The 13,020-nt window shown below is 41.2% G+C and overlaps 1 protein-coding gene across 1 annotated transcript; it reads right to left on the minus strand.

Annotated features, from left to right (window-relative positions):
* Positions 1-998: 998 nt before the first annotated feature.
* c8h5orf22 (chromosome 8 C5orf22 homolog) lies at positions 999-11,557 on the minus strand. Its single transcript, XM_036985975.2, has 9 exons — positions 11,146-11,557; positions 10,424-10,569; positions 10,021-10,170; positions 9,412-9,910; positions 9,164-9,226; positions 8,919-9,040; positions 5,430-5,496; positions 4,992-5,131; positions 999-4,471 (listed from the first exon to the last, which is right to left on the minus strand). The coding sequence occupies exons 1-9, from the start codon at positions 11,212-11,214 to the stop codon at positions 4,324-4,326; spliced, it is 1,404 nt and encodes a 467-aa protein (XP_036841870.1). The 5' UTR covers positions 11,215-11,557; the 3' UTR covers positions 999-4,323.
* Positions 11,558-13,020: the final 1,463 nt, after the last annotated feature.

The raw sequence follows: 13,020 nt of genomic DNA on the forward strand, positions 1-13,020 counted from the left end.
CAGGAGGAGCACTGCCAGAGCCCTGCAAAATGACCTCCAGCAGGCTGCAAATGTGCATGTGTCTGCTCAAACGGTCAGAAACAGACTCCATGAGGGTGGTATGAGGGCGGACGTCCACAGGTGGGGGTTGTGCTTACAGCCCAACACCGTGCAGGAAGTCTGGCATTTGCCAGAGAACACCAAGATTGGCAAATTCGCCACTGGCGCCCTGTACTCTTCACAGATGAAAGCAGGTTCACACTGACCACATGTGACAGACATGACAGTCTGGAGACGCCGTGGAGAACGTTCTGCTGCCTGCAACATCCTCCAGCATGACCGGTTTGGCGGTGGGTCAGTCATGGTGTGGGGTGGCATTTCTTTGGGGGGCCGCACAGACCTCGATGTGCTCGCCAGAGGTAGCCTGACTGCCATTAGGTACCGAGATGAGATCCTCAGACTCCTTGTGAGAACCAATGCTGGTGCGGTTGGCCCTGGGTGCCTCCTAATGCAAGACAATGCTAGACCTCATGTGGCTGGAGTGTGTCAGCAGTTCCTGCAAGAGGAAGGCATTGATGCTATGGACTGGCCCGCCCGTTCCCCAGACCTGAATCCAATTGAGCACATCTGGGACATCATGTCTCGCTCCATCCACCAACACCACGTTGCACCACAGACTGTCCAGGAGTTGGCGGATGCTTTAGTCCAGGTCTGGGAGGTGCTCCCTCAGGAGACCATCCGCCACCTCATCAGAAGCATGCCCAGGCGTTGTAGGGAGGTCATACAGGCACGTGGAGGCCACACACACTACTGGGCCTCATTTTGACTTGTTTTAAGGACATTACATCAAAGTTGGATCAGCCTGTAGTGTGGTTTTCCACTTTAATTTTGAGTGTGTCTCCAAATCCAGACCTCCATGGGTTGATAAATTTGATTTCCATTGATAATTTTTGTGTGATTTTGTTGTCAGCACATTCAACTATGTAAAGAAAAAAAGATTTAATAAGATCTAGGATGTGTTATTTTAGTGTTCCCTTTATTTTTTTGAGCAGTGTATATATATACATACATATACAGTACCAGTCAAAAGTTTGGACACACCTACTCATTCAAGGATTTTTCTTTATTTCTGCTATTTTCAACATTGTAGAATAATAGTGAAGACATCAAAACTATGATAATAACACATATGGAATCATGTAGTAACCAAAAAAGTGTTAAACAAATCAAAATATATTTTATACTTGAGATCCTTCAAAGTAGCCACCCTCTGCCTTGATGACAGCTTTGCACACTCTTGGCATTCTCTCAACCAGTTTCATGAGGTAGTCACCTGGAATGCATTTCAATTAACAGGTGTGCCTTGTTAAAAGTACATTTGTGGAATTTCTTTCCTTCTTAATGCATTTGAGCCAATCATTTGTGTGTGACAAGGTAGGGGTGGTATACAGAAGGTGGCCCTATTTGGTAAAAGACCAAGTCCATATTATGGCAAGAACCACTCAAATAAGCAAAGAGAAATTACAGTCCATCATTACTTTAAGACATCAAGGTCAGTTAATCCAGAAAATGTCAAGAACTTTGAAAGTTTCTTCAAGTGCAGTTGAAAAACTGCGGTATGATGAAACTGTCTCTCATGAGGACCGCCACAGGAATGGAAGACCCAGAGTTACCTCTGCTGCAGAGGATAAGGTCATTAGAGTTACCAGCCTCAGAAATTGCAGCCCAAATAAATGCTTCACAGAGTTCAAGTAACAGACACATCTCAACATCAAATGTTCAGAAGAGACTGTGTGAATCAGGACTTCATGGTCAAATTTCTGCAAAGAAACCACTGCTAAAGGATATATATCAGAATATGAGACTTGCTTGGACCAAGAAACACAAGCAATGGACATTAGACCGGTGGAAATCTGTCGTTTGGTCTGATGAGTCCAAATTTGAGATTTTTGGTTCCAACCGCTGTGTCTTTGTGAGACGCAGAGTAGGTGAATGGATGATCACTGCATGTGTGGTTCCCACCGTGAAGCACGGGGAAGGAGGTGTGATGGTGCTTTGCTGGTGACACGGTCTGTGATTTATTGAGAATTCTAGGCACACTTAACCAGCATGGCTACGACAGTATTCTGCAGCGATATGCCATCCCATCTGGTTTGCGCTTAGTGGGACTAATATTTGTTTTTCAACAGGACAGTACGCTATTTGACCAAGGAGACCACAAGTTGGACCGCAGAGTGAAGGAAAAGCAGCCAACAAGCGCTCAGCATATGTGGGAACTCCTTCAAGTCTGAGGAAAAAGCATTCCAGGTGAAGCTGGTTGAGAGAATGCCAAGTGTGTGCAAAGCTGTCATCAAGGCAAAGTGTGGCTACTTTAAAGAATCTCAAATATATTTTGACTTGTTTAACTTTTTTGGTTACTACATGATTCCATGTGTTATTTCATAGTTGTCTTCATTATTATTCTACAATGTAGAAAATAGTAAAAATAAAGAAAAACCCTTGAATGAGTAGGTGTGTCCAAACATTTGAATGGTACTGTATTAGGACTAAGTTGTGTCAATAGGGCTGCCTGCGTAAAAGCAGCCATTGGATCATCAAATAGCAGAGATTGTGCACACACAGAATGTTCTTGATGTTTCAATAGGCTACATCATGCTGTGGTATAAATTATTTTTTAAATGGTGGGCTGCAATCCCCAAAATAAAATCATATGATTATGTTTGAGGTGCATTAATGTCCTTTTAATTGAGTCGGTGTGTGTTTCTGTTGTGAATTACCCCAGGCTATATGAAAGGCTGTTTCCAATCCTCAGGATGCATGAAGATATCATACGCAAAGCTATGAATATTATAATTGGACAATTTGTCATGGGTGATTTTTTAAACATTTAAATGCACCAGCTCTGTTCAAAGTAACACAGGCACTATTAAAACAGGAAACAAAACAATCCCATTGAGTCTATTATAACCATGGAAAATGTAATAGATTACATTACAACAAATATAGCCTCCTCTGATGGGTATCTGATGGGTATCTGATGGGTATCTTTTATCTTTCCTTGGAAGACGTTCAAAATTAGAACAATATTATGGAGAGCATCTGTAAGAATTAAATGAGAATAACATTAAATTAAGTTTCATATATTCATGTACAACCATGAATAGGTATTCTTGTACACTCAAAATGACAGTGTTGTAGTTGGGACAAATTGTACTCTGCATTGACAGCCAAGACATTAAAGTTTTGTAATAATATGTAATAGTCTTGACCGAGAGAATAATCTATTTATACATTTGTACAAACAGTGAGATGAAAATGTGACAGTACTGAATAGAGTTGCTAAGCAACTGGCAATGGGAGCAAACAAACCGAAGTGGGTGGGGTAGGATAGGATCTAATCATACTCATTTGCTGCTTTGAAGTAGAAAAAAACTAATAAAACAAATATTTAAAAAAAAAGAGTCCTCAGCACTTCCTCAGATTGTATTGAAGGGATGCATCTATGGAAAAGATTTGCGAAATGAGCAAAGGGAAATAAAAATAAAATTAATATTAATTTAAATGAAAAATTCCGACAGATACAGTTGAACAATTTGCCAGTGCAATCACTGCATTTAGTGTAAAATGGCTCCATAGTCAAATTTTCACTTAGTGAATTATGCCTGCATATGAAATTGTCTGGACTGGGCAAGAAAGTATCAAACAAGTAATGGAACACAAATGATAAAAACTGTCCTCATTAAATTGTACAGTATCAGTAACAATGGTCATGGGATATATAGATATGTTTGATACACCTGCCTACCTGAGGAAAAACTAAAATAACAGGAGCAGGTAGACATGCTATCTTGATTTTCAACCATTAATTCATACTTTAAACTTAAAGCCTTTCAAATGAACTAGTACATCTGTGTATCTTCAGGCTGAATCCTCACACTGACACCAGTGGATGATTTCTGAGTGAAAGTCAGTCATGTGTGTATCTTCAGGCTGAATCCTCACACTGACACCAGTGGATGATTTCTGAGTGAAAGTCAGTCATGTGTGTATCTTCAGGCTGAATCCTCACACTGACACCAGTGGATGATTTCTGAGTGAAAGTCAGTCATGTGTGTATCTTCAGGCTGAATCCTCACACTGACAACAGTGGATGATTTCTGAGTGAAAGTCAGTCATGTGTGTATCTTCAGGCTGAATCCTCACACTGACACCAGTGGATGATTTCTGAGTGAAAGTCAGTAATGTGTGTATCTTCAGGCTGAATCCTCACACTGACACCAGTGCATGATTTCTGAGTGAAAGTCAGTCATTTGATGGATGCATCACAAATGAGGATGATTTGTATCATGATGCCTTGGGCAGGTTGTCCTCTGGTTTCGTCTCGTACTCCTTATGGACATCCAATGAGCCATATAAAGACTCCAGGACGGCTAGTATCCTACTCTGGATGGAGTTTACCTGTTCAGTTGGGCAGTACTCATCCAGACTGGATCTGCCAAACAAAACACTGAATCAATCAGCTGTCAAATTGTCCAATAACACATTGGGAAATTTGGACAGTTTGCATAACACGAATGAACAGAATCTTGTAATTCAGTCATTCAAAAACAATGTCATCCAGGCAAAGGTGATGCGTCATTATACTTAGTTAAATGGACTGTGCTTTGCATGAAAAACAACAACTTTGCTGCGAATACAATGACTAAGGTGTTTGTGTCAATTGACGTAAGATCTGCATTATTTGAAGATTAGATCAAATTTCTTTGTAGCAGAACAAATGTGTCTATATGCGTCAAGACTATGTTTTCACATCTTTGACATCCGCCTTTGCTAACAAACACTAACTGAATGAGTCAGTACTTCATGAACTTTCCATCTTGCAAATAAATTGATGGCTGTCAAAAATAAGCTGTTTGCTACACGTCCAATGTCCTTCAGCAAGCTACAAATCCCATTTTCTTTGAATAAGTCAAATGGCTGTTTTCCAAGGAGGGTGAGTGGCGCTGACGTACCTGGAGACAGTGACAAGGGTGGGCTTCGGCAGGGCCTCCAGGACGAGCTCCACTGCCAGGACCAGTCTCTCAACCTCCTCCTCACTACTGATGTGGTGGGGCAGCTCCGAGTAGTCACAGGTCAGCCCCGCCTGGTGCACCTTCATCATCATCATAACCATCGCATAGGAAGGGAGAGAATGTCAGGCAACCACATAATGAAAGCCAGCTTTTTATCATCATGGTGCCTTTCAGAGTAAAAGGTTGGAAAGAGGCAGTGAGCAAAAAGAAAACCCTTTTAGCTGTTAAGGGGACAGGCTATATTAAATGATCTAATCGAACTGTTAATTAGTGCTACATTATGTTCTTCCTCATCTTATTTTCCTTCCCTGAAATTAGAAATGTAGAAAAAAAAACACACTAATGGTTATGACTCTGTCGGTGAAAAAAGCTGTTTACCATTTCGTAGTCAGGGGCCTCGTTTCGACTCCGCAGGCTTCCCACCAGTTTTACCAAAGAGGTCATCCTAAAAACAGGAGAGAAAAAAAACAACCTTCAATATAAGTTTCCGATATTTTCCACCATGATCATCACCTCCAGGCAGAGCCCTACAGTACCACGCCTGTACAGTATCTCTCTATCTAAAATGATATCCTAATGTCAGCCTAATCTAATTCAGACTGTGTGAGAGGCAGACAGCAAAGAGGTGATCAACCCCAGAGGACAACTTGGATAAAAGGTATTATATCAGTTGTTCATGGGAAAGACACTGCAGATATAGAGTAGGCCTAGATCTACAGAGCCTTCAGAAAGTATTCATACCACATTTTGTTGTGTTCCAGCCTGAATTTAAAAAATGTATCCAATTAATTGTTTTGCTCACCCATTTACACACAATACCCTATAAGGACAAAGTGTTTTGTTGAAATGTTTGCCAATTTATTGAAAATGAAGTACAGAAATATATCACTTCCATAAGTATTCACACTCCTGAGTCAATACGTTAGAATCACCTTTGGCAGGGATTACAGGTGTGAGTCTTTCTGGGCAAGTCTCTAAGAGCTTTGCACACCTGGATTGTACATTATTTGCACATTATTCTTAAAAAAAATATATTCAAGCTCTGTCAAGTTGGTTGCTGATCATGGCTAGACAGCCATTTCCAAGACTTCCCATAGATGTTCAAGACAATTTAAGTCAAAACAGTAACTAGGCCACTCAGGAACATTCAATGTCTTCTTGGTAAGCAACTCCAGTGTATATTTGGCCTCCACAGTTGTGTTCTGTGGGTGTCACAGAGTAGACTGATACCCCATTTCATTGCTTCACATTCCAACCTTGTTTAACATGATCTAGTCTAAATATGGCAAAATTACACTAATTGTAACCTGCTGCATCATTTTCATTTTGAAGGCAAACCGCAAATTCCACTATTGTGCCTAATCCTTATTGTGACTAGCTTCACAACACAAAACCCGGTCCGGTCGAGCCTCATTAGCCAGATGAAGCTAGCTGGCTGCTTATAAAATGAGCTTTGGGCAACAGGGTTAAGTAGCTGGCTAGCCATTTATTTTCATGAATTGAAGTTCAATTTCAATAGGAAGACAACAATACTTACTCACAAGGATTCCTAAATCATTGTTAAGAATAATGAAAATGACTGCAGTTTCTACTGGTCATTGTTTTCAGGCTGGTTGTATTGGTGCTAGCTAAGTAAGATAAAACTAGCTAGCTACCCCAGAAGTTGTGGTCGAACAAATAATGACATATAACTAAAGCAGTATTGTAAGCACATCGTTCGTGTCCGGTGTTTGCAGACTTTTTTTGTACAGCTTTGACAGTGCTACTGATAGTAGTGGTGGCGCTTGGCTTGCATGTGCAAATTCATCACACACACAACATTCTATACTAGAACTGTTATTTGACGTGCCAAATTACAAGCTTATTTAATGCGTCAAATTCGTTTTTGACACGTAAAGACCCAAACGGCGCTCCATATTATGCCGTAAAGCTAATAGCAGTGACGCTATTACTGTGGAACTCCGGTAGTGCAACATGTGTACCGGTGGTCGACCAGTCGGCGAAAGTCAACATCACCCATGACAGAAAACAGTTGATTGTCAAGGGCAATGAATTCCATTATCTTGGTGTTAATGGATTTTGCCTTTGAGTTGTCTCGCTGAAATGTTCTTACTCGTTCAAATGACTGCTCGATTTGTTGACTGCTTGATCCACACAGCAGACATTGTGGGCTAGGTTAGGAATGCTGTGTTGCACGTGTAATGCAACATTTTACGTGGCGTCATCAGCTTTGACATCGGTTTTGCCCGCTGGCGTTAAACTAGACATCGGGCCGATACCGATGTTGGCATTTTTAGCTAATATTGGCTGATTCCGATATGTTCACCGATATATTGTGCTTCCCTAATCACAACCCTACAGGAAAGGTGAGAAATCATCATGATCATGTTCCGGCCTCAATTAGAAAAGGGGACCGTCTTACACAGCTAAACCAAAAATAAAGTTTTGGGATTTACAGCCTACAGGCCACTAAGTACCCTGGTTTAAATGAAGATATGGATTTACAAACTACAGGCCACTAAGTACCCTGGTGTAAATGAAGATATGGATTTACAAGCTACAGGCCACTAAGTACCCTGGTTTAAATGAAGATATGGATTTACAAGCTACAGGCCATTGAGTACCCTGGTGTAAATTAAGATATGGATTTACAAGCTACAGGCCACTAATTACCCTGGTTTAAATGAAGATATGGATTTACAAGCTACAGGCCACTAAGTACCCTGGTTTAAATGAAGATATGGATTTACAAACTACAGGCCACTAAGTACCCTGGTTTAAATGAAGATATGGATTTACAAGCTACAGGCCACTAAGTACCCAGGTTTAAATTAAGATATGGATTTACAAGCTACAGGCCATTGAGTACCCTGGTTTAAATGAAGATATGGATTTATAAGCTACAGGCCACTAAGTACCATGGTTTAAATGAAGATATGGATTTCTCACCCTTCCTGTAGGGTCGTGATAGGTCCATTTGCTGTCATCTAGTGGACATTTTGCTCCATTGCCCTCAGTTATGTTGTTGTCCATGTTGGCTGTGTTCTAGTGTACTATGGAATAGATGGCTCTCCTATTCTTGGCACTTTGCCCAGTCATATTTAAGGTTAGAACTACCTTTCTAGGCGTTCTGATGCTGATCCATTCCCTCTTCAAATCAGGGCTGATTGGAAAAAGCTGTTCAAAATCCTTTCTTTGTACTCCATGACGAAGGCCAAGGAGCCGAAACGCGTCTGAGTTTGTAAACTTTGTTTCCATTGAACATACCATACAAATTAAGGCATTTCAATTAATTATATGAAGAGTGCCTTGGTCCTCCTTTCTTTTTGATGACCAATTGACCAACCGCTTTTACCAAAGAACACCTTCAGTCTACCAAAAATCTACTATTGTGTACCTTAGCAGCGCTTCCCTTCCTCTTTTTTTCTAGGGGTTGAATACTTATTGACTCAAGACATTTCAGCTTTTCATTTTTAATTAATGTGTAAAAAAATAATAATCTAAAAACACAATTCAACTTTGACATTATGGGGTATTGTATGTAGACCAGTGACAAAATCTAAATTGAATTTATTTTAAATTCAGGCTGTATCACAACAAAATGTGGGAAAAGTCAAGGGGTGTGAATACTTTCTCAAGGGACTATATGTGGGGAAATAATCATAAGTAGATCTCAATCTCATCTAATCTTTCTCCAGTACCAATTTTAAGCTGGCCAGTGCTGAGTGAAGGATTCTAAGGATAGAAGGGTTCTGAGGATTAGGGCTAGTTGGGCTGATGGAGAAATTACTGCCTGGCAGGTACAGGAGATTTACTCAGCAACGCCAGCCCAGATACCATAAGGAAGGTAGAGGGGATTTACCCTACCCAGGGTTGGCAGCCCAGCGCTTGACTGTCTCCTCACTATCATCCTCCACCAGGTCTGCAAATGCTGCCTCCAGATCCTCCAGCTGCCGGATACGTCTCTCCACACACTCTGTCAACTCCTCCTGAAAACAACACAACATGACACAGTTGTAGTGTACAGCAGGGGAGAAACACCACATGCTTCTGATACAGAGACACCTTCCGACACACATAACACCTTCAGAACAGACAGTATTTTCTCTCACCTCATCTGGGTCTTCTCTAGGTTTCCTGAAGCTGTATAGCTCCTGTAGAATATTGTACTCATCCTATGGTATACAGAGGGGGAGTAAAACTGATGGCGTCAAATCATGAGATGAATGCCAAGGAAAAACCAACATGTCTAAACATCTTACAACACTTCTGCTGATTCTAAGTAAGATATCTGCAACATCTCAGCAGTATATGTTTTCTTGAGAAGGTTCAGCCTCTGGTAACCAATAATTGCCTTTACCTGTGTATACATCTCCTTGAAAGGATTCTTACAAGAGAAAAAATCAAGGTCGATGTCAAGTATGTATGGATCAGTTTGTTTGATAACGGAGAGAAGGCTGTTCACAGCGTAGGTCATTGAACCCACATCCTTGTCAGTCTTCAAACAAGGCTTTTTGAGTGGTTCCTTTTCCTCTTCTCTGTTGTTGCCATTGCTGCTGCTCCCTGGGGTTATACTGCCACCTGGTGGCTGAACACTGTCATCACAGCTACTAGAGCTGCTTTCAGACTTGGAAGCTGAAGCAGAGGGTTGAGCATCATTCAAATCCCCAGCTCCCTTGTTCTCTATCCTGGGTCTTTTGGCAGAGCTCTTCTCAATGTCCCTTCCCATGTCTTCCCTCTGGCAACACGCCACAGGGTTCACTAAGACAACACTCAGTCCCAGAGGTTTAGGATTCTCCAGCTGATCCTGAGGAACATACAGGCCGTCACTTAAAAAGTAATCGTCCTTACTTGTAACTCTGAAACAAAATCAAACAAAGTACAAATAAGAAACGTATTTGGGTCAAACCATACCTCCCTGTGTAAGAAATCCAGAAAATCAGGAAGTGATTGGCTAACAATTAATTACCTGATGGTGGTTGTGGAGGAGTCTTTCCCCACAGAAAAGGAGTGCTCGCCTTCCTTGATCTGCTGTGCCCAGTAGGGATGGAGCCATGCCACGTGAGACACATGCCCAGCATATACCATGGGCATGATCCAGTTCTCAATGCTCAGCTCACTGCAAAAAAATAACAATACATGATCAGCGAGTGAATGCATGTAATGTATTTGCTAATACTGGTCATGTCATGCCCTATTAATTTAGTGAAATTGAATGAATGTTAGTCTGTGCTGTAGGCTACCTGACGAGGTAACTTAGCAAACAAAGATTTCAAGGATATATAAAATGTGGGATGATGGCATGTCCGTGTCCATACAGTATGTTTACCGGTACAGTACAGGCCAGTCTCCCTGTTCATCAGTAATCACACCTGAGCAAGGAGTCCTTGTCAAACACAGTATCTGCAGGCATATTGACAGGTATGAGGAGGTCTGGGTGGGAATCCAGATGGACCATCTTGATGTTCTTCAGCGGCAAGTGCCTTGATGCTATAGCCCGATATATAGGACTTACCACCTTAGGGACACAATTCAAGCAGATAAAAGATAGATACATTCTCAAAATTCATTAAAACAATGTGGGGGGGTGTCAGTGGTACCTATCTATATCTAGCCCAGGGTCCTGGACTGGGTGTGCAGGCTTTTATTCCAGCACTAAACTAACGTTACCTTTCAAGTAATCAACAAAAATCAAGATCTCCAGTCTGTATAACAAAGTATTGCATTTGATGTGTTGGTGCTGGGCTGGAACAAAAACCTGGTTGTTCAAAACCAGAAAGGAGACCTGATCTGGTTACAATTATAGAGTAAGCATGCATGAATCCTTAGTAAAGTAGCTAGCTAACGTTAGCTTGCCAGCTAGCTAAGCAAATGTAATGTGATCTCTTAGCCAGCTAAAGAATTTGCTATTTTCAGAAAGCGAGGTAGCATCGCACAGTGATGTACTGTAGATCGCCATTGTAGAGACATTCAAATGGGGAATACATTGTGTTTTTTCAGTGTGCAACTAGCTAGCAAGATAACGTTAGATATTACAAAAATGTAGCTAACTCTAGCTAACTAAATATAGCTACTGCTAGCTAAATGTTCTTACATCACAGTGATCTTCTACGATCCATATGGGCAAATCGGCATAAACCCTTTTCGATGGCGGACAATTCATTTTTCAGTCCGATGTTGTTTTTACTTGTGAACTAGGTAAATTTCAAATAATCTCTGAAATATTAGCTAGGAAGACTTAGGTTTGCATGCGACACCTGTCTGAAAACAAAACCCAAACACGACCGCCTCTCTCTCCTATGTCTGACTTTCTATTGGCTGGTATTTGAAAGCCAGCTTGTGATTGGTGTGATAGTGTCCACCGTCTCTTTTACACCGACTGGAAACACGGTCGAATAGCTGGAGCATATGTCATGCATTAAAATTGTCGTTTTTATATTTTAGTCTCGATTTGTAACTCATGAAAAACGGTTGTAGGAGCCTACGAGTCAGCCTACAGTACTGGTAGTCTACTATCAGAAAGATTGAAATATATTTGGTACAATTCTGCCCTCTATTGGCCAGTACAAAAAGTGAGGGTCAACTTTCAGCTGATGTCTTCAACTTTAGATTTTGTACTCGTAAGGTTTGGATCTTTTCTCTACATTGATCCTCAAAACAACTTTATCTACATCATGGTTAGAGATCAGAGAGACAGCAGCCCTGCCCGCTCTGATGGAGCCGTTTTCCTGCTTGCTTTGATGCCAACATGTATCTTGTATCATCTGCCTCAGAATGATTGATTTGGCTGCATATTGCCTACAGTAGTTAAGTCTACTACAAAAATGTCACTGCAAGCCTATTCCCACAAATGGGTTGTGCTCTCTGCTCTGATAAATATCGCCTTATTTCAAATCAAATAGTATTTGTCAAATGCGCCAAATACAACCTTACAGTGAAATGCTTACTAACAAGCCCCTAACCAACAATGCAGTTTTAAGAAAACACCCCAAAAAAAGTAAGAGATAAAAGTAACAAATATTTAACGAGAAGTAACAAATATTTAACGAGAAGCAGTAAATTATCAATTGCGAGGCTATATACAGGGGGTACCGGTAGAGAGTCAATATGCGGGGGCACCGGTGTCGATGTAAGTGAGGTAATATGTACATGTAGGTAGAGTTATTAAAGTGACTATGCATAGATAACAACAGGGTAGCAGCAGCGTAGAAGGGGGGGGGGGGGGGGGGGGGGGGGCAAAGCAAATAGTCTGGGTAGCCATTTCATTAGATGTTCAGGAGTCTTATGGCTTGGGGGCAGAAGCTGTTTAGAAGCCTCTTGGACCTAGACTTGGTGCTCCGGTATCAATTACTTACATAAAAAAACAATACAGATTTTATGCCTGCATGGTACCCCTGTAGGCTAAATACCTTAGGAAGGGTTTCAAATCTCACTTCAAATCTCTCCAACTCTGTTGCTGATAGCCAGCAGAAACCTTTAGCACATTTGCAATTGGATTGACTTGTGTCAACCTTTTCTGCTAATGGATTGACTTGTATGAACCTTTTTTGAAATGGAGACAACTCAGCAGAGCAGAGATACATGAGGAGAGTGCCAATTCAAAAACTTCCATGACAGTATAGTTTTTGAATTGGCACTCTGCTCATTTTATTCCTACTCTTGACTGTAAGGACTGAGTAAGACTGGTGAGGTGTGTTATTTTCTTGTCCTTTGAGCAGTATATCTCCTGCACGTTACTCATCTCTCCAGCTCTCACACACTGCCTGTCAAAGAGGTGGCTGGCTCAGAGTTCAAATCAGATACCTCAAGTCTGGGAGTTTCAAAGCTCTACCCCAAGTTTAAGGTGCTGCAGAGTAATCTTTTGTTGAATTATTCCTCATATTATATGCCTTTCACACCCTCTGAGTCTGGAACTGTTTGAAAAGTCCACCAGAAGGTGAGACAAGAAGATGGTAGAGAGAAACTTTGA

The sequence above is a fragment of the Oncorhynchus mykiss genome, chromosome 8 (assembly GCF_057628025.1).
Source record: "Oncorhynchus mykiss isolate SJ-2025 chromosome 8, ASM5762802v1, whole genome shotgun sequence".
Lineage (NCBI taxonomy): Eukaryota > Metazoa > Chordata > Actinopteri > Salmoniformes > Salmonidae > Oncorhynchus > Oncorhynchus mykiss.